The sequence below is a fragment of the Vespula vulgaris genome, chromosome 2, assembly GCF_905475345.1.
Source record: "Vespula vulgaris chromosome 2, iyVesVulg1.1, whole genome shotgun sequence".
In the NCBI taxonomy this organism is placed as follows: domain Eukaryota; kingdom Metazoa; phylum Arthropoda; class Insecta; order Hymenoptera; family Vespidae; genus Vespula; species Vespula vulgaris.
In genome coordinates, this window is record NC_066587.1 from 18,805,946 (window position 1) to 18,833,561 (window position 27,616).

General features: G+C 42.2%; 1 protein-coding gene across 1 annotated transcript in view; it reads right to left on the reverse strand.

The window, feature by feature from the left end:
- LOC127061541 (protein rhomboid) overlaps positions 1-27,616 on the reverse strand; it is a 232,769-nt gene that overhangs the window by 22,318 nt on the left and 182,835 nt on the right. The window contains exon 7 of the mRNA XM_050988563.1: positions 3,411-3,553. Within this exon, the coding sequence (XP_050844520.1) occupies positions 3,411-3,553 (143 nt within the window). The remainder of the gene's footprint in view (positions 1-3,410; positions 3,554-27,616) is intronic.

A 27,616-nucleotide genomic window follows, 5' to 3' on the forward strand; every position in this document is an offset into this window, starting at 1 on the left:
CATGCGTAACAAGTTGTTATTTCAACGAATTAGCTTCGAGAGGTTCCTCCTCGCGATTTATTTTTGGACACGTTTGTTTCTCTTTTCCTTTTTTTTTTCTTTTTACGTCGAAGAAATAATAAAAATAACGATATATCTTAAGTTTCGTTGAAATCGTTGTCGATAAGAGGAGGAAAAGGATGGTTTTCCATTGTGATATGAGAAAGTTAAACAAGTTGAGAAAGGGTCGATGGAAAAGTACCCAAGTATTAAAAGAAAAAGATCGAATAAGACATAGTACTCGCGGAAAGCTCGAGTGAAAGGCATTAATTCTTGAAACCGCGTCGTAACCGATAGAAGCACGGTAAGTTCGCCACAACCTGACGGCTAATTGCAAAGCATGCCGACTAAATCCAAGCTTTTCCTCCTTTCCTCTCTCGGTTCTAGACGGTGGTAAGCCCGAGAAGGAGCCCTTCCTTCGACGAGTAACGCGCGTTCCACCCTCGAACTGCTACTTTCACAAGCTCTACGCTCTTACTCACCCTCGCTATAATTTGTACGCTCGGTCTTAGTAGACGAAGAAAGTTTTCGTCCGATGCGCGAGACTCGCTACGTCATTTTCGTCCTCGTTGCTACCGGTGGTCGAGAGAGACTCGCTTATATATACGCGGTAAACGTGGACTAGACGATATTAAAGGCAAGCCCCTGGCTCCATTTATGCGACATTAGAGACTTTCGTATAATGGCGACGAGAGACGAGGCGGAGGGGGAGGGGGGAAGACAACGACGACGACGGTGAGCAGCCCTTGTCGCGCATGCATAATGCTCAAGACTCGTATCAGGACAAGGAGGAAAAATGAGGGACGAATAACTCGCAATAAACTTATTATCAATTTCTTTCTCTCTCTCTCTCTCTCTGTCTCTCATATTACCTACCTTTCGGATAAATTTCTTAGCACCGTATTAGAAACAAACTTTAGAAAAGCGTCTAATCGAGTCGTCGGAGATGGGAAGAACGATCTCGTTCTACCAGGCTCTTTGGTTTTCGTACATGTGTGCGCGCGTGACCTCCAAACAGAGAGGAGAAGAGCAAGAGGAAGAAGAAGCGTTATACCTTCCGCGAAATTTACGACAAACATTAAAGTCAAGCGCCTAGAGGTGGAGGACTTTGGACAAACTTTTCAACATTACCAAAGCGCGCTTTCAAAATATCTGTAAAGCGTATCTCTTTACTCTTATCCCCCTCTTTACTCTACCATCCCCGCATCTCTCAGATCCTTTCTTTGACTTCAACGTTGTATCGGAAATTCGGTTGATACTAATATGCATCTAATTAAAAACTCGTGATATGATGATTAAAGGGAAATGAGTTATCGGTAGCTACTCGGTAAAGTTAAGCATGTCGACGTTAACTTCTGTTAATGGCAACGTTATGCTACGTTATCAGAAAATTAACGGGTTAATCAAATACAACTTCTGGCTTCTTGGTCAAAGTAAAGAACGCTCGCTACCGCTGAATTAATATTATACGAAAGTCGATTTTTCGCGATAAGAAAAGAGATCAATTTTGTGCAATCCAAAATTCCTGCGAGCCGATATTCCACGGTAGAATTACAAAGCGTTCTTTTCGAGATCTTGGGTCGATCGATAGAGGACGAAGAGGGACATAGAGATTGCAAAGAGAGAAAACGAGAGGAAAAAAGAGAAAATGGGAGACGTCCTTTTTCGACATTGCTCTCGTAGCGTGAACTCGGCGATACCATTGTCCGATCTGGATTCTATGTGCCACGTTGGCTTCCTGCAATTACCGCGATTGTCTCGATTTTTCCTTTACTTCTGCCTTTCTCACAGCCACTGCCTACTACCTACTTCGTTCCCTTCCCTTTGTTACCGAGAAGCACCGGACATTTCGTTCGCCGATATGTTACAACGTTTTAAAATTCGTTTCATCTTATTAATTGGCTAACGAAAGACGCGCGCGCGTACATACACACGCGCGTCGAGAGATAATTAATTCTTTTCGGTCTCCGTTTTATTCTCAATGCTTCGTCACAGCACTCTCCATCGATTGATCATTCATTCGTTATAAATATCATTATACAGCGTATCCTTTATTTAACATTATGGCTATAGAATATCGCTGATCGATATATCTTTCGTTATATTCTACAGAGAAGATATACGTTAGAGTTGATCGTGACACGCTTCGTCAAACGAGACGTCGAGTTCGACTTGACATGGAGTACCAAAGGGTTACATAATGATTTTATATCAGGAGGGATAGACAGGGGAGAAAGAGAAGGAAGTCGTGAAAGGGCTGAAGAGAGAAAAGCGGAAAGGTGCTCTCGCGCCGCGTGGAAAATGCTGGGTCACTCTTATCGCTGCTTCCATACGCACGTAGGGAAAACGGTCGCCTTATCTGGCGTTTCCATGAATAATTTAGAGAGCTTCGTGCTGAAAACTTTTGTACCGGTCTCGCACTCTTCGCGCGAGTATGCAAGAGAACGCGAGAAAACGAGAAAGAGAGAAAGAGAGAAAGAGAGAGAGAGAGAGAAAGAGAGAGGAGATACAAAAGAGGAAAAACCACCGACGTAGCATGGCAAGTCGTGCGAGGAGAAGCGAAATGCGAACGAAAGAAGGAAAACGCTTCGCGAGAAAATAGGTACTACGGTACGGCGCGCGCGCGCGCGCGTACACAGACATATACACCAGAAAGAATGAGAGAAAGAGAGAAAGAGAGAAAAAATAGGGAAAATGGGAGAGACCGGCCATTTTCTATTGTCAGAGAAGGTGAGCGTGCCGGTACACTTATGTAATGTCATTCCCCTTGTTCGGGGAAATTCAATCGATTCTGCAACGCCAGCTTCGCGACGCACAGAGAGAAAGAGAGAAAGAGAGAGAGAGAGAGAGAGAGAGAGAGAGAGAAAGGAGAAAGGAGAGAAAGGTTTGAAAACGACACGAGTATCGCGTTTCTCTGATTAATGTCCGATGAATAAAATGAAATTGCGAGGAAACAAAGGGACAATAATTAACGATATATCGAAAAATATTTATCTTTTATCTATCGAAGTTGATATCGTCAAGGAGGAGAACCGCGATAGGAATAAATTTCGAACGAAATATTTTCGATGCGAAACTTTTACGAGCGAGCCAATCTCGAGTGTCAGGGAATCGTATCGATGTTAAATAAATTACCCGATCTCCAGGAGGGCCCTTTAAAGCGTTTTCATGAACGAGTATCTCTCGTTGAATGTCGCTCTTGTAATGCCATCCTACGTTTTAAACTATCGTTCTTTCTCTCTCTCTCTCTCTTTCTTTCTCTCTTAATGCTTTTTGCGAACGCTCGAGTACGTTCTCGTTACGTTATAGTACTTTTGAGGGAGAAAGAGAAAGATGTAGGGTCGATTCGAGAAAGGTTTTAAAAGACTTACCCAGCATGAAGGAACATATAGAAGGCGAACCTCCAAAGCTCGAGGCGTTTGTCCGGCCTGTAGATGAAGACGCTGTCGATCGGTACCGGACCCGAGGGATTCACCTCGCCCTTTATCACGGTGTAATAAGTGAAGAAGCACAACTGAAAATAGAGAGAGAAAAAAATGGAGAACGCGTTGGATGATTTCGATGGAACTTTTCAAAAGCTTTCCCCCGTTTTAAACGACTATAAAATTTGATCTCACCGTTCCTGATAGCACCGATATGCGTGACTCAAAAGTTACAATTTCTCGGCTCGACGCGTCCTCATTTTCGGAATGTCTTGTACAAAAGTATCGAGTATCGATTCGAGAATCAATATTTTCGAGCGACCGATATACGATATTGTAATAAAACTCGTGTCGTAACTCCAGCTCGACTCGACTCTCCCCTCTCCCTTTACCTCCATCGTGTCTTTCATAGGATTGTACCTGCACGAGCTATAAACGTTTCCGTTCTCGTGCGTGAACACGCGTTCCTTGCGTGAAAACTCGTACGCTTGCGCTCGGCACTAAATTTCCCCGCCCAGTTTCATAAATATGCATCCGCCCCGCCCCGCCGTTCCTGCTTTTATTATAATAAACGAAATTGTCTTTTTGCGTTAGACGGAAAGAGAAACTTTTATTGCGTCTACGCATCTGGTCGCGAAAGGAGCGAATACAAAAATTACGTAACTGCACGTGGGTTTTGTGTGCGAAATCGAAAGAAAATTATTCACTACGCTGCGCTCTCTTTTTTCTTCCGTTTGAAATCATTGTCCAATACTCGTCAGTTCCTCTCCCTCCCTCTTTCTCTCTCTCTCTTGCCTTTAAAGAAGAATACGTCGACGACAGAGCGTCGAACTTCTCTTCTCCTCTCCTCTCGTCTTCTCTCCACTCCACTCCACTCCCTCTTTTCTTCCCGTGGAAATCCAATGTGCAGCGACGAACGAAATTGCCATGTTAATTAGGACATTCCGCTCGGCGGAAAAACGTGCCGGTGGAACGCACGATTAAGCGCGGTGCGTTTACCAAGGGAACGTGACGCGGATCGCCAATGAAACGTGAGCCGAACGAAATTTCATTCGGGCGTCCTTTGTAATCTAAAAAAAAAAAAAGAGAAAAAAAGAAAAAAAAAGAAGAAAAAAGAAGAAAAAAGAAGAAAAAAAGAAGGGGGGATAAAAAAGGAAAAAAGAGGAAAGGGACCGAGGACGAGGACTGTTAATTGACATTCGCGAGTACGTCTTCCGTGAAAATAAAACGGCGCACGTTCCTGCTCGCTCACGAGCGCGCGCAGGCGACATAGCTATGCATATCCTCGCTCTCTGGATTGCGTCTCCTTCTTTTTCACGAGAAATTCGAACGATCGAAGACGAGCAGCCTTATTTCCTTATTCACCTTCCTCTTCTTCCTTCCTCTACTCTTTCCAGTCTTCCATTGCACGAAGTAGAGAAGAACGCACACCCTCGGCTCTCGAACACAGCGTTCTCTCTTTCTCTCTCTCTCTCTCTCTCTCTCTTTCCCTCTCTAGGTACGGCACAAATATTTCTTCTTTTGCATATCGAGCGAGCGAGCGAGGAAGCGTGCACGACCATTTGCATTCCTCTGTGTCTTCCACCCTTTCCTTCTTTTTCCGTTTCTTTCAACTCTTTCCCCTCTTCCCTCCTTTATCGCCATCTTTTTCTTTCTTCGATAGAAGATGTTTCCATTCTCGAGGAGTTACGTGCCTTCGCTCGATTCGAAGCGTTACCTTCTTTTTTCTTCTTCTGCTTTTTCTTCTTCTACTTTTTCTTCTTCTTGTTATCCATCCAGCGACACGAAACCTGTCCCGTAACGATATCTCGCAAATTTTTCTGCCTTTATCGCATTTGAGCGCAGGAAATTATTTATCCCTTTGATATAAACGCAGAGGTAAATGCACGTTCGTGATAGTTCGCCTATGCTTTCTTCTTTTTTTCTTTTGTTTTGTTTTTTGTTTGGTTTTGTAGAATTATCTTTGGAATCAGCAATAAGCTGCAAATAATTCATTTTTTTACGAATGTGGTGCCGTATGTGTGTTTCGATCGTATAAAACAACGACAATCCGCTTCGATTCGAAAAATAATAGCGTGCGAGATTAACGGAAGGATACATTGGCGATAAGTGAAATAATCGAAAAGAAAAAAAGAGGAAAAAACCGTCGACGATATAACTCGCGTTAAATCTAGTAGAATCATGGAGGCGACATTAAAGAGACCACCAAATTTAGTGCTGTACCTGTGATGGAGTGTGCCGATGGAAGAGAAGGAGGATGAGGCATTTAAACGGTGCCATCCACGTGGATATATTTTATCACGCGGAAAAACAATACGCCTATCCTTGCTTCGCTACTACTTTTAGCAGAAGGCGATGTCTACGACGCGACGATATTGCGAGCGTTGATTTATATCGGTCATTTGGGCTCGTCTAAGAAAAAAGGAAGAGAGAGAGAGAGAGAGAGGAAGGAGAGAGACAGACAAAGAGCGAGGGAACGAGCGCGTACAAGAGAGAGGTAGGGAAAAGAGGTTGGAGAAATCTCGTACGACACTGGTACATTACGTTCGCTTAACAATCGGGATCATTATGACGTAATAAACATCCTTGGCCATCACCGAGTTACTCTTTTCTTTTCTACGTTGCTTCTAAACGTAGAAGAAAAAGAATCTGTTGTATTTCACGGAGCTCGAAATAACGAGGTCAACCATTCCCTTTGACGTACCTAAGATAGTTCGATGTACGATTCTTTGGATTATATAGAACTCACAAAGGTAATTTATGATTTTCTTTCTTTCTGTCTCTTCTTTTTCTTTTCTTTTCTTTTCTTTTCTTCTTTTTATTTCAGTCCATTTGTTTCATACGTGCATGAATATATACGTTTATGCATATCTATCGAAAGAAATGGACATTTATTTCCTTTTTAAAGATTATTTATGCATAATATTTAAGTATGCAAGACTGTCGCAGCAAACGATTTAATATTTTTTTTTTTTTTAAATAATATTTGAAAGTCTGTCAAGGTTTTTAAAAAATTTACATTTTTCCTTCCATAATTCTCCCTCTCTGCCTCCCTCTCGTTATATTTGCTCTTCTACCTTCGTCTTTCTTTTTTAGTCGCCGGTCGCGTAGTGGTAAGTGTATTTTAACCATGAGAGGACGAGCGTACCCTTATTAAGCTTCATTTGCTGGTACTTTGGCTAATTGCTTCATTTCTTTCGCATCAACTTCTCTTCCCATACAGTTTCCTTCGGAACGAGCAGCCATCTTTTCTGAATTTCTAAATAGAGAACGTACGTAGCACGACGGAAGGCATGTACTTCGTTCGTAGATACGAACGATACGTATTTGTTATCCACACATTCGCTCGACATTTCAGTTTCTTTCGATATTATTTCCACTGCCGTATCAATAATTAAAAATTGTCAAAATCAATTTTTTCGACGAAGTAACTTCGTAAGGAAAAATGATTTCACAATGACGAGTTAATTTCTGCCGGCATAAGGTATTTCATTTGACCTTTTTCTTAACTGAAATGACGAATGAATTCTAACGTCTTACGTTACTACTATTAGCACTAGTGTACTTTGACTAATTACTTCGTTTTCCTCTTGGCTTGGCTTCCCTAATTTCCTCATTCCAGCGTGCAATAAACGTCTATTCAACGGAGGACTTCTATCGACACTTTATAATTTCAACGAATTACGTATGTCATTGAAAACTTTTCCGAGTTGAAGAGAGGAACGGAGTCTCGTTGACCGTCGAGCGGAAAACATAAATGACTTACCTACCTGAAAGGCACGTTTGCATTTAAAAAAAACTTTCGCGATGGAAATAATTAACGAATTCGTTTTAACCGAATAACATATTACATATTCCGATAGCCCAGTGTAGATCGTTGAAGCTCGCATGCGGATTAATTTTAACGATTCGATTAATCCAAACAGAGTTTCGCTCGATAGAGTTTTCATTTTCTCTCCCTCTCTTTGAATTCTCTCTGAAAGGTAAGAAGCGAGCGCCGATGGATCGTTAGTTCTCTCGTAGTCTCTTCGTCGAGGAATTTTCGAGGACGAGAAAAGAAACGGCTGAAAGTCGATTCACGGAGAGTAGAATTGGTCGTATCTGGATTTGAGAATTCCATCGTAGACTCCATTCTCTCTTCTTCCTTGTAAATAGCGTGGTGTGCGTGCGTGCGACGAGCGAGCGTGTAGCCGCGCAGCGTATAGAATGCAGGGATTACGGTCGTCGCGGGTGCTCTCGCACATTCTCCTATCTCGAAACACATGTTCCGAGTCACGATTCGTCCGCCTAGAGTAATTAACCCGAATCTGAGTCTGCGTTCATCTCTCTCTCCCTCTCTCTTTCTCTTTCTCTTGCGAAGAGTGTGCACCCGTTTTCCACGAGAGAAAGAGAACGAGAAAGAGAAAGAGAAAGAGAAAGAGAAAGACGACGATGACGACGCCGACGACGACGACGATGTTCCAACGCTACAGAGAATTTGAAACTTTCGAGTAAAGACATTGCTGCTTGCGCGCTACTCCGAAACAAAACAGCCAAGTATTTCTGAATTTCGAGCACGACCCGAACGACTACCTCTCCGTCGTGATTCGGGACCTCGAAAACTTCTCTATAATGTGGGAGGGTGTAAGCTAGAACGCGAGGACGGGACGATATTATGTCGCGCGATTTCGCGCATTAGAACGATTAAATAACGATTATAATTGCGCCTTGAATCAGTTTGAAGAGAATGAGAGAACGAAAGAGAAAGAGAGGGGAGGGGGGAGAGAGAGAACAAGAGAGGTACTTTAATAAGTATCGAACACGCGTGCGTTGTGTTAGAACACCGCGTTACAATTTCTCTTCGTATACTATCGTATATACATAGCTATATCTGCATATTCAGTTCGTCGAGCATAATAATTCGATACAATTCATGGCATAACGATTATCTATCTTAACCGTAAACGCGGATAGTCCACGATGTACGCTTTCAATTCAGACTTTACGACGAATCAAATGCAGAAGCGTAGCGCGAATGGGAGAACAAAATACCAACGAAAAAAAAAAAAGAAAAAAAAAGAAAAAAGAGAGAAAATACTGATCGTAATTTAATAAAAAGGAGAAAATGTTTAACTTCTATTTTTTTATACCTATTTCTTTTCCTTTACGAAATCCGTCACGCTCCTATAGAAATTTTAAAAGCCGGTATAAACTCAAAGAATTCTAATATAAAGCTCGGCAAAAGTGAAAAACTAAAATCGTAAAATGTTGTGTGTTACTAACTCTACGCGTACAAACACAAACAGAACGACACATCGCACGAAGGCGTTCTTCTGTTTACTCTTTGTTCTTAGAACGCGTTCGCTTTGTCAAGAAACCGCGATGGGATTTCTTTTATCCGGCGGCTTAACTCTCCGACGGAATCGCGTTCGGACCGCATCTCTCTCTACAGCATTTGCTTATTGTTGCTGGCTTTTACGCGCGGAAAGCACGACGGAGAATTCCGGTGGCATGTCCTCCTTTCAATGCGCTCTTCTCGGCAAAAGACTGTTAAAAACAAATTTGTTTTCCTCATACTTCATTTATTTTTCGTTTACTCGTACTATACCCAAGAACTAGAGAAAGAATGGGAGAAAGGTTATATATAGATTTTCTTGTTCCATCCTACGCGTACACGTGAAAATGCAAATTATAAGCAGTGTATATCTCTAATGCTTTAGAAATCGCATTCTCTCTCTTTCTCTATCTCTATCTCTCTTTATTCTATTTATTTTCTTTTTTTCTTATACTATTTCCTTTTTTTATTATCTACTTTTCTCTTCTTGTTCCATTACGTCTGAGAAAAAAAGAATAATAGATAAGAGAGAGAGACAGAGAGAGAGGGAGAGAGAGAGAGAGCGAGAGAGAAAGGGATATAAAAAGAAATAATAAAGGACAGGTCATTTTCGACGTAAAAAATATTATTTCTACTCGCATTTTTTCCTCTCTTTCTTTCCCCTTATTTCAAAACCTCTTACACCCAGACAATTTTGCAACATTACCAATTTTAAATGGAAAACTGGAATTTGCTATCGCATCAACCAATTTTTTTCCCAACGAACGTTTGCATTACCATTATCATCATAATAATAATTATTATTATTGTTAATCTCGTCGGTCTATTCTTTTGTAGACTTTTAATCACAATATTAGAAATTATACTAAAAGCTGTTTAAGCGAGGCGCGAGAGGGAAAGGGAGGAGGGAGGAGGGAAGAGGGGAGGGGTGGGAAGGGGAGAGGGAGAAAAGAAAATACAGATCACCCGTCGCATTCGCGATCGCTATCGCGCTATGGGTAGTGGAGTAGTCTGCTCTCTCGACGGTGTTGCGAGAATCTTTGCGTAGATTTGTAAGCCGCGAATAAAATGAAAGAGCGAGATACGAACGAATGAGAGAGGGAGAGAGGGAGGGAGGAAGAGGGCACAGAGAACTAATTTATTAAAGCTCTTTAGAACCGAATGAAACAAAACGAGAGGGTGAGAGAGAAAGCAAAGGCAGGATCATCGAAAGAGGGAAGAAAGAGACGAAATAATGGGCCAGGCGAGATTAAAAGGAAGATTAATTAATTAGACGGTTCGTGCGGTTGAAGGTACTTTGAAAATGAACGAATGGGCCGAAATAGCGTTACAATGCTTGCCACGACGCGGATAAAAATCGCGTGGAGGGAAAAGTCTCATCGCGACGTGACGGCAACTAAAGCAAAAAAGGGGGAGAGGAGGAGCTTTTTGTGGGTGCCCGTAGTCGTGTCGTCGTTGGGGTACGTGCTTGAAATTTTGTCGATAAAAAGAACGTGGTTGCGTCGTCCATGCGTGCGTCGGTGCGTCGGTGCGAGTCTCTCGAGTATAGAGAAACATGAGAACACCTCGGAAACGTTTAATCGAATTAATGTTTCATTTACCAAGGAATTAAATACACCCTCGATGGATCCGCTTGACACGTTGCAAGAGAGAGAAGAGAGAGAGAGAGAGAGAGAGAGAGGGAAGATACTCGAATAACGAATAACTCCACAATCTTACGATCGCCTTAAGTCCCCGACGAAGTTTAATGAATTTTAACGCGGAACGACGATGACGTAACTAAAGACCTATCTCGGAATTACATTAAAGTTTGGCCGTGCTCTCGATGAATTTTAATCAGGGGTAGCGATCCGGTAGCCGCCGGACGATCGAATAATAAATACTCTTCGATATCGTTGAATCCGTTGAGTCCAATTATTTCGAGAGATGATATACGCATCGAGAGAAGCTTGCAAAAAGGGAATCTGCTATTCACCATCGGGAAACTGAATTATGCGGAGTACTCATAAACTTCCTATCTAGTTTAGTAAAATAATTCAATTCATTCGTTTCCATTTTGGATACAAATCAGAACGAACTCGTGGCAGGATGGTAACGTTGCATACGCGTACGAGTAAAGATAGTAATGTAACCAGTGAGAGAGAGAGAGAGAGAGAGAGAGAGAGAGAGAAAGTTTTAACATGCCTGTGTATTAAGACAATAGACGTACAAACAATCGTTGAAAAAATATAAAAAAGAAATCCACGAACAAGCAAGTACGATCAAACGTGCATCGAATAAAAGTTAAAAGAGTTTTTCTCTAATAAAATATTCGTAGAGATACTCCGATGGAAGAAAAGTTGAATGAAATAATTTTAATTATTCGATTAATAAATACGTGATATAAAAATTTACGATTTTATAATTAAATTTCATACATCTTCTTACTTAATTTTATAAAAACGATTTTACAAATATATAACTCGGAGAGTTAACAAAGGACAAAGAGCGAGATCGTTTTTAGAAGGTAGAGAGAAAAAAGGTGCTCGCGGTGCCTCCAGCGAGATTAAAGAGGATGATTAATTAATTATGTAACTAATTAGTTAACTACGACGATCGTTGGCTAAAAGAGCGAGCGAACGAGGACTCTTGAAAGAGGGCAGCCGCGGTGAAAGAGAGCATCGAGAAACGGAAGATAGGACGAAGGGCGAAAGGGACGATGATAAGGGAGACGGGACGTGGAGTGGCATCTTTTAAGTGAAGTTCCGTGTATTTACCGGCCGAGACGACGCTAGATTTAAGTATCGAAGCATCGCGATATCGAGAGAGGGACTCCTTTCCCTTGCGACTATTTTGTATTTACTTTGAAAGGAAAAGAGAAGCACACTTTGGGGAGATGACTCTGATTGAAAACACAGAAGCACGATATCTCGAATGGATCGTCTATTTTAAAGGTTTCTAAACGTACGACACACCTCGATTGTTTAATAAAAGGGCTCGAAAACAATTAAAATTACGTTTAATTAATCGACAATTTTCATTGCGAAACGCTTCGTTCCAAGGCGTTGGGAGATATTCTCGAGTATCCATTCGTTTGAAAAATCTTTTAATTCGATGACGAAAGAGGAGACGCGAAAGGATGTCAAGTGTAGGAAAAAGAACGGAGAGCTTTAACGGGGAGTACTTTATTTCCTGCATTGTAATTAAGAAAGGCCTCTCGCGTATGATAGTGGAAGTACTCGTTCGATTTAATTGTCCCCGGTGTCCTCTAAAACTGGACGGTGAGTCTATCCTCCTCGGACCTTTAAACATTCTTTTAACGGAGATACCGTCTTTCCGTTAAGCTAAGCCAGATTTTAATCACTTTTGGATGCTAATGCGGGATTTAAATGATTATTTTCATTATATTATCTCTACAATAGAAAGAATTTTCTCTTTCTCCCCTTTTCTCTTTTTTCCTCGCTATTAAGTAGAAGCGAAATTCAGAGAGACGAAGGAGAGAGAGAGAGAGAGAAAAAAACGTTAAGAGACATTACGCTTTTTACGCAAGAGAAGGAGGAGGAGGAGGAGGAGGAGGAGGAGAAGGGGGGAAGGAGCGAGTTAAAAATAAATCATGTCCGAGTATCGTGTTCTTTAAATGAATACGAAATGTGAAATAGAAGAAAAATTTTTCTCTTTTAAGATGCCAGATGTATTTTAGTGGAATGAATTTTGATACGAATTTAGGATCGTTTCGTACGAATACGCAGAGAGTTCATATAAGAAAAATTGTCTACAAACGCGTATCATACTTATCGAAGCAGTATCTGTACCTACGCGCGAGCGAATCAAACTTTAATCCATTTTTTGCTTTACTCTTAACGCGTCGTCTTCGCCGTCCTCTTCCTCTTCCCTTTCATCCACCTTCTCGTCGTCGTCGTCGATAGCAAAAAGCCTCTTTCACGCTCTACGATCCTTCGCCATCTTTCCCGGCTTAGGTGCTTTTTGTCGCCTGCTCGCTGGAGAAAACGGATGGACTCCGATAATACGAAAACCTATGTGGATCTATTCTCCTTTGCGAATAAGTCGAGGGAAGTTCCATCGACGTTGTCCGTAATATCGATAGAATCCACCAAAATGTATCATTCTTATCTTCGTGTAAGCATCCCACTACTTTTCTTTCCCTCTTAACTCCTCTTTCTCCTCCCACCCGAGATATTTCTTTTTATTATTTTTCACGCGAAAACGTCGCTCTGCGAGAGGTACGATTCACCCGCTACCATCCTGTTACCTCCTTCTCCCATTTCCTACCATTCCTTCTTCTCGCTTTCAACTTACTACACCGAACAAGAAAACAGAACGTAAAAGCTACGGGGAGATCTATCGTCGTCGGGTATGCGCTATAATATTATTAGGTATGCAAATGAAAGCATTGAAAGGCTCTAATGAACTTCCGGGAGTTGTAACGGACTTTAGAAAAAAAAGAAAGAAAAGAGAGAAAGAAAGAAAGAAAGAAAGAAAGAAAGGGAAAAAAAGAATAAAGAAGTTGGCGAGGAGCGACTAAGGCGATAGCTAAGGACACCGTCTTCTTGACTGTGGTCTCTCGATTGAGAGAAGACACGGAAACGAAAATTTTATCCACGTCGAAAGAGAATAACGGAGATGAAGAGCGGACAGGAAAGGAAGGAAGGAAGGAAAGTAAGAAAGGAAGGAAGGAAGAAAGGAAGGAAGGAAGGAAGGAAGGAAGGAATCGCCTTTAGAATTCGATGGCAAAAGTTCTAGCGTGGAATCCGAGGTGAATGATAAAAATATCGGCTCATAAATCCACCCTTTGATTACATACCGATTGCCTTCCGAATATCGAACATTCCGTCTTTCTCTTTCTCTATGATTAATCTGTATAAAAGGAAGGAAGGAGTAGGTGGGAAGGAGAAGGGAGGGAGCGAGGTAAGCGAAGAAACTACGTCTCCATGTTTTCCTCCACGAGTTTCCTTCGAGTTTCGAAATCCCTGTCGTGGAGAAACCTACGCTCGTTCGCTCGTATTCGGAGTGTCGCGACGAGCGAAAATATCGATTCGAATTCCTAGCCGTTTTTCCACGACTATTTCGACTACCCCGGGCCATATTCGCAAAGCTTAAACCCCGATGGAGGGTGAGAAAGAGAGAGAACTAGTCGCGGGGTGGAGGGCACGAAAATTATTTCTGCGCCTTCTTGGGTATTCTCGTAGTTCGTTCTACCCCGACCCCCGCCTCCTACTCTCTTTCGCATATTCGTTTTTCTCCAAACGTTCCGCGCACCTCGTAAACTAGTCCGAAACGTTCGACGATTTACTGTAACTGCGGCTTTCGTCCTGCCTCGCGTTTCGTATTTTCGTATCCGATGTCGAAAATATTAAGAGTAAAGTATCGCCGATACATCATCGTCGAACGTGCCGAACGATTCGATCGAATTGCACGACGATTCGTTTAAAATTATATTTATATCTCATAAGAATGGTTGACGATGATGACGATGACGACGACGACGACGACGACGACGATGACGATGATGATTAACAATAGTACCGCGTACATATTCCATATATATCGCCCATATAAAGATCGTTATTCGCTGGAAACGATAATTCCAGACTTTACACCTTTCGCAAACTCCGGCACTTTCCTCTCCTCGGTTCATCGGAGGTCTTTTCCTCCGCGCTTTTATCGAGAATCGATGAGAAAAATTTTATCGCGAGACATCGCGCGAGACGACGTCGTATCGTGAGGAATAAACTTTTGTAATTAGCGTTTGCCGGTGAATCGTTAGAAAGATCGTCGAGGAGCGTTTTACCGTGTCTGATTTATGCCCTGGCGTGACTACCGAACGTCGGAGAGCGCTCCGAAGTAGTAAAGGTCGCGATATAATCGGTCATCGTTGTAAGCATCGTGTGCCAGCCAGCGAACGACAGCAGCAATTATCTGATTATTTACTTTTGATCCGAACGTACTTCATTGCACTATGGCACGGCAGTCGGATACCGGATCACGAAGAGGAATCGATATGCAGAAAAAATATTGGACGATCTTGTTTACAAGAGCGACGAAACACACAAGGAGAAAGCGTACACGTCTACTCGTGTATTTGTTGCAAAGTTGGCCGTGTGTTGGAATGCATATCGGCAACGAGTCGCGTATCGAAAATTAATCTGTCCGCGCTTGCCGCCGTTCTTGTAGAATAAAAAAATATTTGCTCGGCATAAACTAGCGTGGTATGGTACAAACGCGAGCGCGCACGCTCCCAAACTTTTTTCCGCAGCTCTTTTTCTTCTCTCTCTCTCTCTCTCTCTCTCTCTCGGTTTTTTCGCCGGTATTTTGTTGCACGAGACGCGCGAGTTCAAATTTTGTTTTCAGTCTCTTCGCACCGGATGAAAATCGATGGATGACCGTGTAACGGTACTATTTTTGTCCTGCGCGTTGCATGCAAATTTTTGTCGGGCCGCAAATTTTCCGGAGTAGTCGATATCTCTTTTTTCACTCGCGTCACTCCTCGTATTCGTTTATTCGCAAACCGCGAATTTCGAATCAAAAAGTTACTGCTAGTCGAGCGACGTTAATGCAAGTATTTTTCATAAATAATTCACTTAGGTCGTCGCTGAGGAAAAACGACGTTTCCTTTTATCGACCGTTCGTCGAATAATCTTCAAAGTCGTTGATAGAGCGATCGATCGATCGAGTGGTACGAGTCGGAGTTTGGTAGGACAGGAGCGATATCAGCACCAGTAATCGTATCGATCTTGTAGGGAATCCGTGCTTCGGTTCTCTTAATTAGCTTACAAACGTAAAATCGTAATTAACCGAACGGTCCTAAGACGGTCGAACGAAACGCCTGTATAGACATATTTAACAGTGGCAGGATTAAACTAGGAGAAGCGGATACCGTCGGTGGCACGCGTCAACAGGCTTTGCCTCGGACAATTAATTACTGTCTCCGGTAATGAGTCGCGTAACGACGAGTAGGCAGAGACTAGAGGGAGTCAGCCGTTATCGAACGTGGCAGAGTGCGCGTAGTTCGACGAGTTTCGGTAACGAAGAGAAATTCGTTATCGGCGAGCCCAGCCACGGGGTCCGAGCCCTCTAGACTTACGTTTTGTTTACTTCATCTTTTCAGGCGGAACGTTTAATCTAGGGGAAGTAGCCGGAGACGTTCTTGTCGTTACACCGGGAACAAAATTACCATGGAGCGCCCTATCTCCCTCTGTAAAGCTTCTCTATTGATTTATCTGCAAAACCAACTAAAATCGCTGAGCGTTAAAAAGTCTTTACTTTTCCCTTTTCCTTTCCTCTTTTTTTTTTTTCTTTTTAACGAAATGCACGCACGTAAGAAATATTATCAAACTCTATATTTTTTTCTTTCACTCTTCTTTTTTTTTCACTTTTCCGCTGTCGAAAGCTCGCTGTTTGTTAATTCAACTAGGAATTTTCGTTTTAAAATTCTATCATCTCGCTGAAACAATGTTATTATTTAAAAATGCCATTTCCCATTTGACAGCCTCCTCCTCCCCTTCCTCCTCCTCCCTTTCTCTTACATCGATCGCTCGATAGAGTTTCGCCGTTTCGTGCTGCGAGATGGACGGCTGCTGGGTTACTCCTACGAGAGAATGGTTTCGTTTGGATCAAAAGCAATAACGGGTCACCGAGAAAAGGTCTTGAACAGAACGAACGCGAAATACAGTAGACACGCCTACCGTTATATCTCTCTTTCCCTTTCTCACCGGTCTTTCCACGACCGCGGTATTCGCAGCGTCGTTCGCATTCGAGGCCACCGGCAACGGTTTAACGCGATCCCGTGCAAATTTGTATGCGGCCAAGTTTATATGGTACCCCGGCCGAGCGTTAGTTTCTCCCCCGGACTCGTATTCGCCTCCCGTTTACCCCTTGCTAGGTCAACACAGTCCAAAAGAGAACGTATAAAGGTGTACACGTGCGTTTGTCCCGCACGAATTTACACGTACGCGCAACCTAACGAAATCTACGCGTACTGTCGTATATACGTGTATACGTAGTATATACACACGCCTACGTACGAGCCAACCACGACGCATCTATCTTACGATGCGCGCGGGTGCATATTGTCTGTGCGATTCCTTAACGTTGCTTGGCAACGCGTATACGTGTGTTTTATGTCTATGTGGAGAGGATACAGGTAGCTAGGTAGGTACGTACATACGTATGGATATACATTAGCGGACGTACGAGCGCTTAAACACGACGAACGCTTGCGCCAACGATGCAACGCACAAAGTTGCATGGTACATGGCGGTACTAGACGCACGCGACACACTGCTCTCTATATCTTTCTCTTTCTCTCTACATCGAGCGCGCGCGCCTTCTCCCACATTATTAACACAAGCGCATGCCCGCTCTGGAGCATCGTTCAAAAGGTTAAATTTCGTAGGAAAAGCCGCCGCGCTCCATGCTAATTTTACGATCTACAAACGCGACTTCCACGCGTCCTTCGAAATATTCAACTTCGTATAATGCCAAACGAGGGAAGCGGCTTCAGTCGGGTAAAAGGAGAAAGGCCGGAGAAAGGCCGGAGAAAGGGAGGAGAGAAAGAGAGAAACGACGACGATGGTATATCTGGATGATTTTGCGTTTACGAATGAAAAGCCATTTCGACGTTGTCGCGGGCTCTCGCTAACTTTGTCATCGCCCTCCGGCTTCTTCTTTGCTACTACGATTTTTTCAATTAGGCTCTTACCTCGAGGCTCGCGCGCGTGCCCGGAAAAAATAGGCAACGCAACGCGACGCACCGCTGCTACATTTTCATTCAGAGATGTTTCTTTCTTTAAAAGGCCCCTACGAAAAATTAATTTCGGTGAAAGGAAAAGGAGGACATGGAAGGCTTGCTTGCCGACTGCTAGTTTGTTTGATCCCTTCTACCAGACGGGCTCGACTTTATTAAAGGATTCTAATACTCGCTTTTTCCTTTTACGTCGTATCAAAAAGCGCACGGAATATAAGGTTTATTTATTTCTTTGCGAGTGATACAAGGAAAGAGGGAAATATTTTATTTCATTCCTCTCTCTCTCTCTCTCTCTCTCTCTCTTTCTCTCTCTTTTTAATCCTTTTTCAAAGAACGCTTTGACAAGTACCGATGATATTAAAAGAATAATCGTTTGAGGATGTTTCGACAACAGTGTCAATCGTTTACAACGGAAACTAAAGATTTTCGCAAGGAAAAGTATTACAAAAATGATGCGATCGAGACTCTCTTTGGCATAATGAATTAATTACCAATTTCTCGCTCCCCCAATCGGTACAATTAACATCGTTACCGCGTAACGATATCCATTATTGCGGCTATCGTCGATAATAATGAGTCGACGCAAAACGTATCACTTAATCGCTTGTTCCATTATATTATTACAATGTGTACCGACGATATTAATAGAGAGACGTAGAAGCAACGGGTATTTTGCACGTAACTAGGATTTTGATTTGATCTGCGAATATCAATTCCTCTCCCACCCCTTTCCGATCCCTCTGTCACTTCGTTACGCGAGAACACGCCATTCGTAGAAAGTAATAACGTTATTCCGACCAAACACACCGCACGAGCTACTAATTTTGTGCGGATCCAGCGTGTATCATACCGTGGTCGTACGAAGGCACCGTGCATCAACGAAATACAATGACGCTTTGAGTGTTCGTTCCTGCTTTTCCCTCTCCAGCTATTCCGTTTTCCCTCCTCCCTCTTCTCTCTCTCTCTCTCTCTATCTATCATCGCTCTCTGTTACGGTATCATCGAATAGATAAATGATATCTCGGTCCTTTGATCGGGCATTATTAGTTCTGCTACCATTCAATTTATTTAATCAATTAAAATATCTGTGCGATCGAAAATATTGCCCGAGTTACTCCGAACCGTTGGTTTATCGATTAAAAGCGCAACTCGGGTGCCGTATGTTATTCGAACGATTGTAATTAGTAAACGGGAGTAATAAAAAATAAGAGATACATAGGTAGATGGAAATATAACGATCCCATTTCATCATTTTGAAAACATGAAATGAAACGTCGGTTACGAGATTACTATTACAGAGCTCCCTGTGAAACGAGGACGAACGTATCTTTTTCTCTGGGCGGTGCGAAATACGAAAATATTGCCGCGGGTAGATCGTAAAGAGAAAGATCGAAAGTGGAAGAAGAGAAAAAAATGAAAACGAAATAAGAAGGATAAAAAGAGAGGAAACATATAGAAAAATATAAAAGTTCGAACGTGTTGGTAGTGATGCAAGAGTAGAAAATGGCTCGACGAAGGAACATTTTGAAATAAGAAAAACTGGAAGAGGCCGCGACGGAGAGTTTTACTGCGATTGGTTTTGAAAACGACACGCGTCGAATATGTTCTAGGTGCGCACGCATCTAACTTTTAAAAACATACAAAAATAAGACGCGATCGACGATAGAGGAAAGATTTGCGGATGATCGGAACAAATATTACGTCGTCGCAGAAATTCTCCTAATTTACTGTCAAGTTGTATCGATATCATTTTTATTTTCTAACTTTCTTTTCTTTCGATGGAACAAAAACTCGGGATGGGATTCGATTTTATCGACAAAAACAGACTTTAATAACTTTGAGTTCTTTATATATCGTTGCTTCGATGATTCGACATTGGTATGTATGTGTGTACTTAGTAGTTATAAAAAGTATAGCTTTTTCAATCGCACGGATGGATACGACGAGAGGTGGATCGATACTCGAAGAAGGGAAAAGAAAGCAAAGAAATTGTTTATCCTGCTTATACCTCTGTGATTGTGTAACTCTTCGTTTGTAAAAACTGGGAAAAAGTAAAGAAAAGAAGGTAAGGTAAGGTAAGGTAAGGTAAGGCAAGGCAAGGTAAGGCAAGGCAAGGCAAGGCAAGCAAGGCAAGCAAGGCAAGCAAGGCAAGGCAAGGCAAGGCAAGGCACGGTAAGAGGAAATGGAGGAAAGGAGAACAAGAGTGGATAGAATCGGACGTTCGATGAAATATCGCCCCGTCTATTTTATGGTGGCACGACTCGTTGAAACAACGGAAAGCCTTCGAACGTATTATAATCACAATCCGAGCTCAAAGTCTCCTTCTCTCTCTCTTTCTCTCTCGTTCTATCTATCTCCCGCTGCTTTTCATGCTAGTCTGTTCGCTGAAAGGAAAGTCGAGAGAGAAAGAGAGATAGGATGGAGAAGGAGGATTGTCGCTGTTGTAAGATTCATTCGAGATAAATAATCTTCCGTTATACATACAAACAAAGCTCTCGCGCGTATTGTCCTTTCTCGTTGCTATGCCTCCCGTCATCTTTTTATAAGCTTCTTTTCTCTACGGAGACTGTGATGCCAAACTATTTATACAAAGGAGCAGACGAAAATACGTGATCTTTGACGAAGTCCAAAGAAATAAGAAAGAGAGCGAAAAGGCTGGCTTTCTCCAAGATTTTACGTAGACCAAGTCCTTTTCGTCGCAAATCATGCTGAACTATTAACGAAAGTGCTTTATGTTACAAAGAAAAACCGATGGAAGGAATTTATTATCTAAAGGGAAAAAAAAGAAAGAGAAAAAAAAGAAGAAAGAAGAAAAAAAGTACGTATCTTAAAGAAAGCTTTATCGTTTATGAAAGATTAATCGAACGAAGAAAGAAAGAATATACTTAATGTGTGCTACGCGCTCGAGACGTGCATGAAAAAAAGAAAAGAAAGAAAGGAAAAAAAAACAGGAAAATCAAATTACGCTTTCTCCCTCGAGCCGTCTCCGTATTACTCTCTATACTACTGGCGCATTCGCAGATGGTACTCTCGCTAAAAATTATAGATACGACATTTCCATATTGTCCTACGAATTTTTCTTCTCGTGAAAAAGCTTTCTGAAAAAAAAAAAAAAGAGAGAGAAAGAGAAAAGAAAAATAAAAGATAGAGAGAACAAAAAAGAAAAGAAAATATCACGAAAGACCGGACATAAATACATCGGTAGATATTTTATTTCACGAGTTTTACGATCGATCGGATCTCTTCGCTAGCGGAGAGTTGATTACGACGCTTCGTTCCATTGTACACGAGCCTTACGTGTCCACTCGGAATTGCAAAGACGATGTGCCAGCGATACACACGCTTTCCGTGGATTTCCCTGGACGTTCACGTCTACGATCCACATAATTTTCTACAATGGAAGAGGAAAGGGTTAGAAAGAGAGAAAGAGGTCGACGAATTCTCCCTCGTCTGGTGCTACTGGCCCCTACGAAATGGTAATAAAGAATGCGACGGAATAGCCGTGGGACACGCGACTTCGGCTTTCTTTACGCACGTCAATCGCGAATGCAACTTTCGCGTGAGCGAAATCGTATCGTTTCATCGAAACCTTCCCTCTTGCGTACGCAAGGAATATCAAAGAATTGTATAAAGGAATATAATTCGTACTGAAAGGCGCGTACGTTGCTGAAACCTAAACACAGTAGATTCCAAACGTTTCCACGTTAGCGAGTAAAAAGTTCGATTAACTTTCGGAATCGACTCGAGCGTGAAACGTAATGCTTCGCTTTCCGCTATACTCGCACCTTACGAAGACGAGGATGGGCGCGTGGAAAGCTTGGAAAATGATGGATCAGCGAAAGAGAGGTAGAAAATCTTAGGAAGAACGATATTTACGTTCGTTCGAAATAGTCACGTCGAGTTTGCTCGGAACGAAGTCAGCGCGAAGTCGATTCGTGGAAACGCTAGTTCTTATTATTGCAGCACTATATGCAATTATGCGTTCCTAGAAAAGAATGATCGATCGGACGAGCGAAGACAAAATTTCGCTTATTAAATCGACGATTTTCGGGAATGGGGATATTATATCCGGTTAATCGAGATTAATAACTTTCCTTCCACCACGAGTACGTATTACGAGAACCACGTTGGGATTTAACGGTGACAAAGTTTCGTTGAAAATTTTTCTATTTTCTTTTCTCTCTCGAGTATTTACTTTAAATTATATAACTTTACACCCGTATATTTTAATGAGAAGATGGTCTCGGAGCATTTGCTAGAGACAAGACCGGGATTGCCCGGCAACGAAGAAAACAAAAAAGTTATTTGTGTCGTTTCGAGAGGTAGGAGACACATATCGGAGGATAGGAGGGAAACGAGAAAAGGATTAAACGAACGGTGGTGGGAGTAAAAGGACCCGTATTTGTGTTATCTAGAAAAAGTCCAGAATGGAATTATCCCTTAATACCCCGAGTGCGGGTTCACGAAATTATTATCGTCTCTCCGATTAAGCGAGGCGTCTCTCTTTCGTACTTTTCTCCTCCTCTCGGAGGAGAGGAGAGAGAGAGAGAGAGAGGTAGAGAGAGATAGAGATAGAGAGAGAGACCCAAGTCCCTAAGGACTCTTGCTTGTTCTTAAGCTTCGTTACGTCGTTATGAAGGTATATAACATCCTTTTCCCTGTACGTAGAAGAACTCTTATAACGAATAGGTGTTACTTATACGAGGCAAGTTTAACGTTCCATCGTTCGCAAATATGATTACATGCTTAAAATCTTAATAAATCATTAAAACGCGGATGCCAGTAGTGTTTCTCAGCGTTCTCCGTTTTCAGTCATCGCGCTATTAACGTTCCCTTAAAATAATTACCTAAATCGATCGGAAAATGTACGCGAAACATTGTACAGAAAGCATTTTAAGATAAAAATGAGAAATTTGAATATCCTTTGCGTCGACGTACGTGTATTACGAAACAAAGAAAAACGAAAAAGCAATTTTCGAAGAGGAAATAAGGGCTCCCTTGTATTATCACATCGATTTCATAGCGACAAAGTAATAACGTCGAGCCGCGAACGCAAACAACGATGCAAAACACTATGATAAGGATTAATATAAAAGGCATAGAGGGAGAAAACAAAAAAAAAGAAAAAGAAAAGAACGAATAAACTGAAAAAATAATAGTCGCAACGTTTTGTCGCTATTCTCGTCCAACATTCATTTTTTATTTTACGACTTCGGTCAGATGGCCGAGAGAACGCCGCCATAGACCCTTTACGAGGACTCGCCCTCGTTCGACGAGATTGACGTTTACACGGATCTTAGTCTTACTCGAATTTATGTAATAGCATCCAGGCGAACGAAGGAGGAGGAACAGGAGGATGAAATCCGAGGGAACCTTCTCGGGAGCTTTATGCCGGCTTAAAGGGCAAAGTCCAAATGAAGGTACCTTCCGGTTTTAGCGGAGAAATGCAATCTACGACCAAGTAAAAAGGTTAAAAAAAGAAGAAAGACGGAGAGAGAGAGAGAGAGAGAGAGAGAGAGAGAGAGAGAGAAAAGGTAGAAGAAAAAAGTCTGGTTTGTTCTGTAACATTTTTCTTTTCGCATCGAGAACGAGAACGAGAACGATAAGAATCGAATGCGCGGATAAAGCCGTTCCTTGGTTCATGTATCCGAAGAGAAAAGAACGGATAGAAAGAAAAGGGGAGAGAGACAAAAGTAGACTTTCCTTTTTTTTGGTGGTCCCTTATCGCTGAAGCCAACCAACCAACGTATACTCGAAACTTTACCATCTCGGTTTTCGCTCGTTGAGTTATCGCTTATGTTACGCACTAACTACGTGTGCGCGTACCTTTTATGTAATATAGTATATCCTCTTGTTACAGATAAGTATGTACGTCTCGTTGTATACGCTGGTAAGTACGACGATCTCAAAAGATTTTCAAAAATGCAACTGACGATGGAAATTCGCGAAGAGATCCTTGCTCGGTCCAAGAGTTTTACGCAACTTTAAATCGCTCGGCCGCTATTCGGGCCGGACTCGAGAGCTCGGATTTAACTTCCGGAAATATGGAGATAAGATGAAAAGGGGAAGAATGCCATCGTTTTGAATATTTCTTACGACAAGTCGTAAGGGCGAAAAAGAAACGGAGATACGTCGGAGATACTCGGAAAACGGGAGAAGATAAATTCTTGAGGTATTCAACGGGAAAAGAAGAATAGAAACGGTAAAGGATCTCTGAAATAACATTTTTCGTAATCGATCGTACACCCCCACCGTTTAGGTACTTTTTAATGATTTCCATTATGCGCATACAGATATGAGAATTATCGTTATCTTTATCGTTCTCCATTAATTCCAAAACGTTCGACCTTATCGATTTCTCTCGGTAACCTCCTTTGCTCTTTTCATCGAATTTGAAAAATCTTATTCCCGATAAAGGTGTAGCGAGTTTAAAACAGGAAGACGTAGACGTAGTCGGTGTCTGCGAGAAAAGGAAAAGAAAAGGGGTTGAGGAGAGGGCGAGAGAGAGAGAGAGAGAGAGAGAGAGAGAGGACAAGGACGACTGTTCGGAACGGTCGTTTTGCTGACACGGGTCTGACTCGTTGATTTTGCATAATCCAGAGAACGCTATCTCACTTTTATCCAGACCTCATCTCACCCCTCTCTCCGCCATATCTAGTCATGCTTTCCAACTTTTGTGCTCATCTCGGGAGGTATGACTCGCGAGAAAGTCTCTGCCGGCGCGGCTAGTATCTTTGCCTCGAGAGAAACAAGAAAAAACAAAGGAAACCTCGATGACTCGAAACTCGAAGGACTTTTCAGGAGCATCGTGATAATCGCGATGCGTTGTCGCGTTGACGAGAGAAAGAAAGAAAAAGAGAAAGAAATCGGTGAGATCTCAGTGTGACGAAAATGGAATGAAAAGAAGCGAAATTAAAGAAGAGGATAATTAAAACGAGACGGATTTTAAATCCGTCGTTTCTTTCTTTTTTCTTTGTTCTTCATTACTTTTCTCCGCATCTATCCATCCATTTCGTTCGATCGTAGTTGCTTACAGCGTTACTTTTCTAAAAGCGTACGCGTCGTACACCGAATAAGGCATCGTTCTCCGGTTCCTCGTTCGAAAGCGTTCTTGCATTACAAACGGTAAAATGGAGTCGAATCGAATTTCCAACGGAGAGAATCCGAAGCACTAAGAGAGTAGTGGTTCCAAGCTAGAATTCGACGTGCTCGCTACGGTCGGAATTCTAAGGTCGAAACAACAAACCAGCTTTCTTTATCTTTCGCCAAGTTTTTTTCGAAAGTAGCTCTGCTCGTGAACTCTTTCAACGTGTAATATTATCTAATTAACGATATTACATTTTCCTTTCCTTCTTTCCAGCGAAAAAGGTAATCGATCGATCTTTCCCGTGCGAAATAATGAACGATAACAACGTTCGACGAGTAACAAATTTTCGCTTATCGATCGCGAATATGGTTTAACGAGTTTGTTCACGCGCACCCTCGGCTTTTCGTATTAGCGAGAAAACGAATGTTGTGTTTCCGTGGTACGAGTTGTAAAATAAAAAAAAAAGAAGGAAAATAGAAAAAGAAAGCGAACGTCGCGTAAAAGAGAGTTAATAAAATAAAGTATAGATGGATGGCTGGATGGATGGATGGATTGGGAGAGAAAGAATGGGTGACGTCGTCGTTGTGCGAAACTGCTGAGAGTACTTTTAATTCGTCGAGAAAATAAAGTCTCGAAATAGCCGGAAGGGTTTCGGAGAAAGCACCCTGAACCAAGATTTCCAACGATCGGTAAAAGCCTGTATCGCATTTTCTCTCTCCCTCTCTCCATCTCTTTCTCTCTCTTTGTTTTTCTTTTCCTCTCGCTCGCGGAAAATAGTAGGTATCGTAAAAAGGAAAGAATTAAGCCGGTCCGAGTTTTTGTTTCTTTCGCGAACTTTAAACCTTCTATTTCGTCATCGTTCTCTTCTTCCTTCTCTAACCTCCCCCTTTCTTCTCTTCTCTTCTCTTCTCGTCTCGATCGAATCGTCGAGAGCGATATAGACCACCCTTTTTATCTTTCCCGTTACAATTCCACCCTCCTTTCGGAGTTTTCGAAGCGTTCGTTTATCTCTCGACGCTCGTCTATCCAGCCTTTTATCTTTCCTTTGGTCTTGAAAAAGAGAGAGAGAAAGAGAGATAGAGATAGAGAGAGAGAGAGAGAAAGAGAGAGAGAGAGAGAGAGAGAGAGAGAGAGAGGTGAAACGTACGGATTCATAAAGCAAGTACGAAAACAGGGGCGACCAAGCCGGCTCTTTTACACTTTTCCCTCCCACTTTTTTCTCTTTTTCTTTCTCTCTTTTCCTCTACTCTTTTCTTCTTTTCTCTCATCCTCTCTCTATATCGCGGGCTCACGGTGGTAAGAGAAAAGAGAAAGAGAGAGCTTTATCTAAACGTAAGATCAAATTTATACTTTAGCGCTATCTCTCTTTAACGACGCACACGGATATAGACGAGCTCGACAAATGGCTCGCGCAGTAATATTTTAAACTAATCTTCCGAGTGTGCGGTCGAAAAAGAGTGAGAGAGAGAGAGAGAGAGAAAGAGAGAGACGAAAAGGATTTTTCGGCCATATTCTAGCGAGCGTCCTCGCGAACGGATTATCCCAATAATTGCTTGGGACAAGTCTGATCGATCGTAGCTTCAAAAGCTAACAAATTTTCCTCTCAAAGACAATACGTTTATGAGAGATAGAAATAGGAGAACGAACGCGTATAGGATGACGATAATTGGAAATGAGGGCTGTGGAATGGTGGACACAAAAATCGCTTGCATATCATGGCAGCATGTCGAATTTTGTCGCGTGCATACCTCGAATACATGGGTATGGAAAGTCGTCGGCACGTGGGTCGGACGCGCCACGGAACTGCCATATGGCGTTTCACATGTAAAGCGGTGGGACGTTTCACTCTGTCTCTCTTTCTCTTTCTCTCTCTCTCTCTCTCTCCTTCTCTTCGCCTCTCTTTCTTTCTCTCTCACGAGAACGCGTGGCACGTGGCGATTTCGAAAACGAATTACCGGCATGTGGACCGCGTGTACGCAGCTTCCTGACTCGTCTAATTTTGGGCCGTAAATTCGAGACGACCGACCAAAAATCTGTGGGGAACAAAATCCACGAAAATTCACGGCCGAGTACGCTCTTTCTTTCTTTCTTTCTTTCTTTCTTCCTTTCCTTCCTTCTTTCTTTCTTTCCTTCTATCTTTCGTCGTGCCTTATGGTTTTCGTGTTTCAACGAAATCTTTCGTAGAACGTTTTTATCGAAACGCTTAACGAAAAAGAAACCAAGATACGAATCGTCTTTAGAAACGTACGTTTCATCGAGGATTTACGATGGAGCGGTCAGATCGACTGGCATCGGAAATATATATATATATATATATACACACGTCGTACATACATACATACACGTCGGAAGACCGATCTTAATAATTCAAGATGCGTGACCAAAATTCATGAAAAGTCGAAATTTACGACGTCTGAGGTGGACTTCTGGCTCACCTTGGGACTTCTACGACACATAATTGCGCTCCAACGAAATCTTTTCGCGCGACGACAAATTTCCTTCGATTTCTTTTTTATTCCCAGCGGGATCGAACGAAAAAAACAAATCTTTCATAAATCCCTGGATAACAAATTTACCCCAATTTAATGAATAATGTAATTAACTTTAGAATCGTTGAATGTGCAATAAATATAAATTTCTAGTCTATACGCATCTAATATTACATTTAGAATCAAATCGTCAGAATCTCTATCTATCGAATTCGTAACTCTCGGAGATCGTTGAGATCGAATTTTGGTCCCATCGAGATATCCAAGTTAACAACACTTGCGACTAACGATGCTCCATCGGTAGCTGGGGAAATGATTCGCGCGATAACGCGAGTATGATTAATCCGCCGATAGAATAGTCCCGGGCATCGTTTATGCCCGGCAATGGCCGAAACGCGCCACGAAGCGAAAAAGAGAGAGAGAGAGAGAGAGAGAGAGAGAGAGAGAGAGAGAGAGAGAACTTGATGGTTCGAAGCAACGTATTTGTAGCATAGCCACCGATGAAAATTTACACCGATCCGT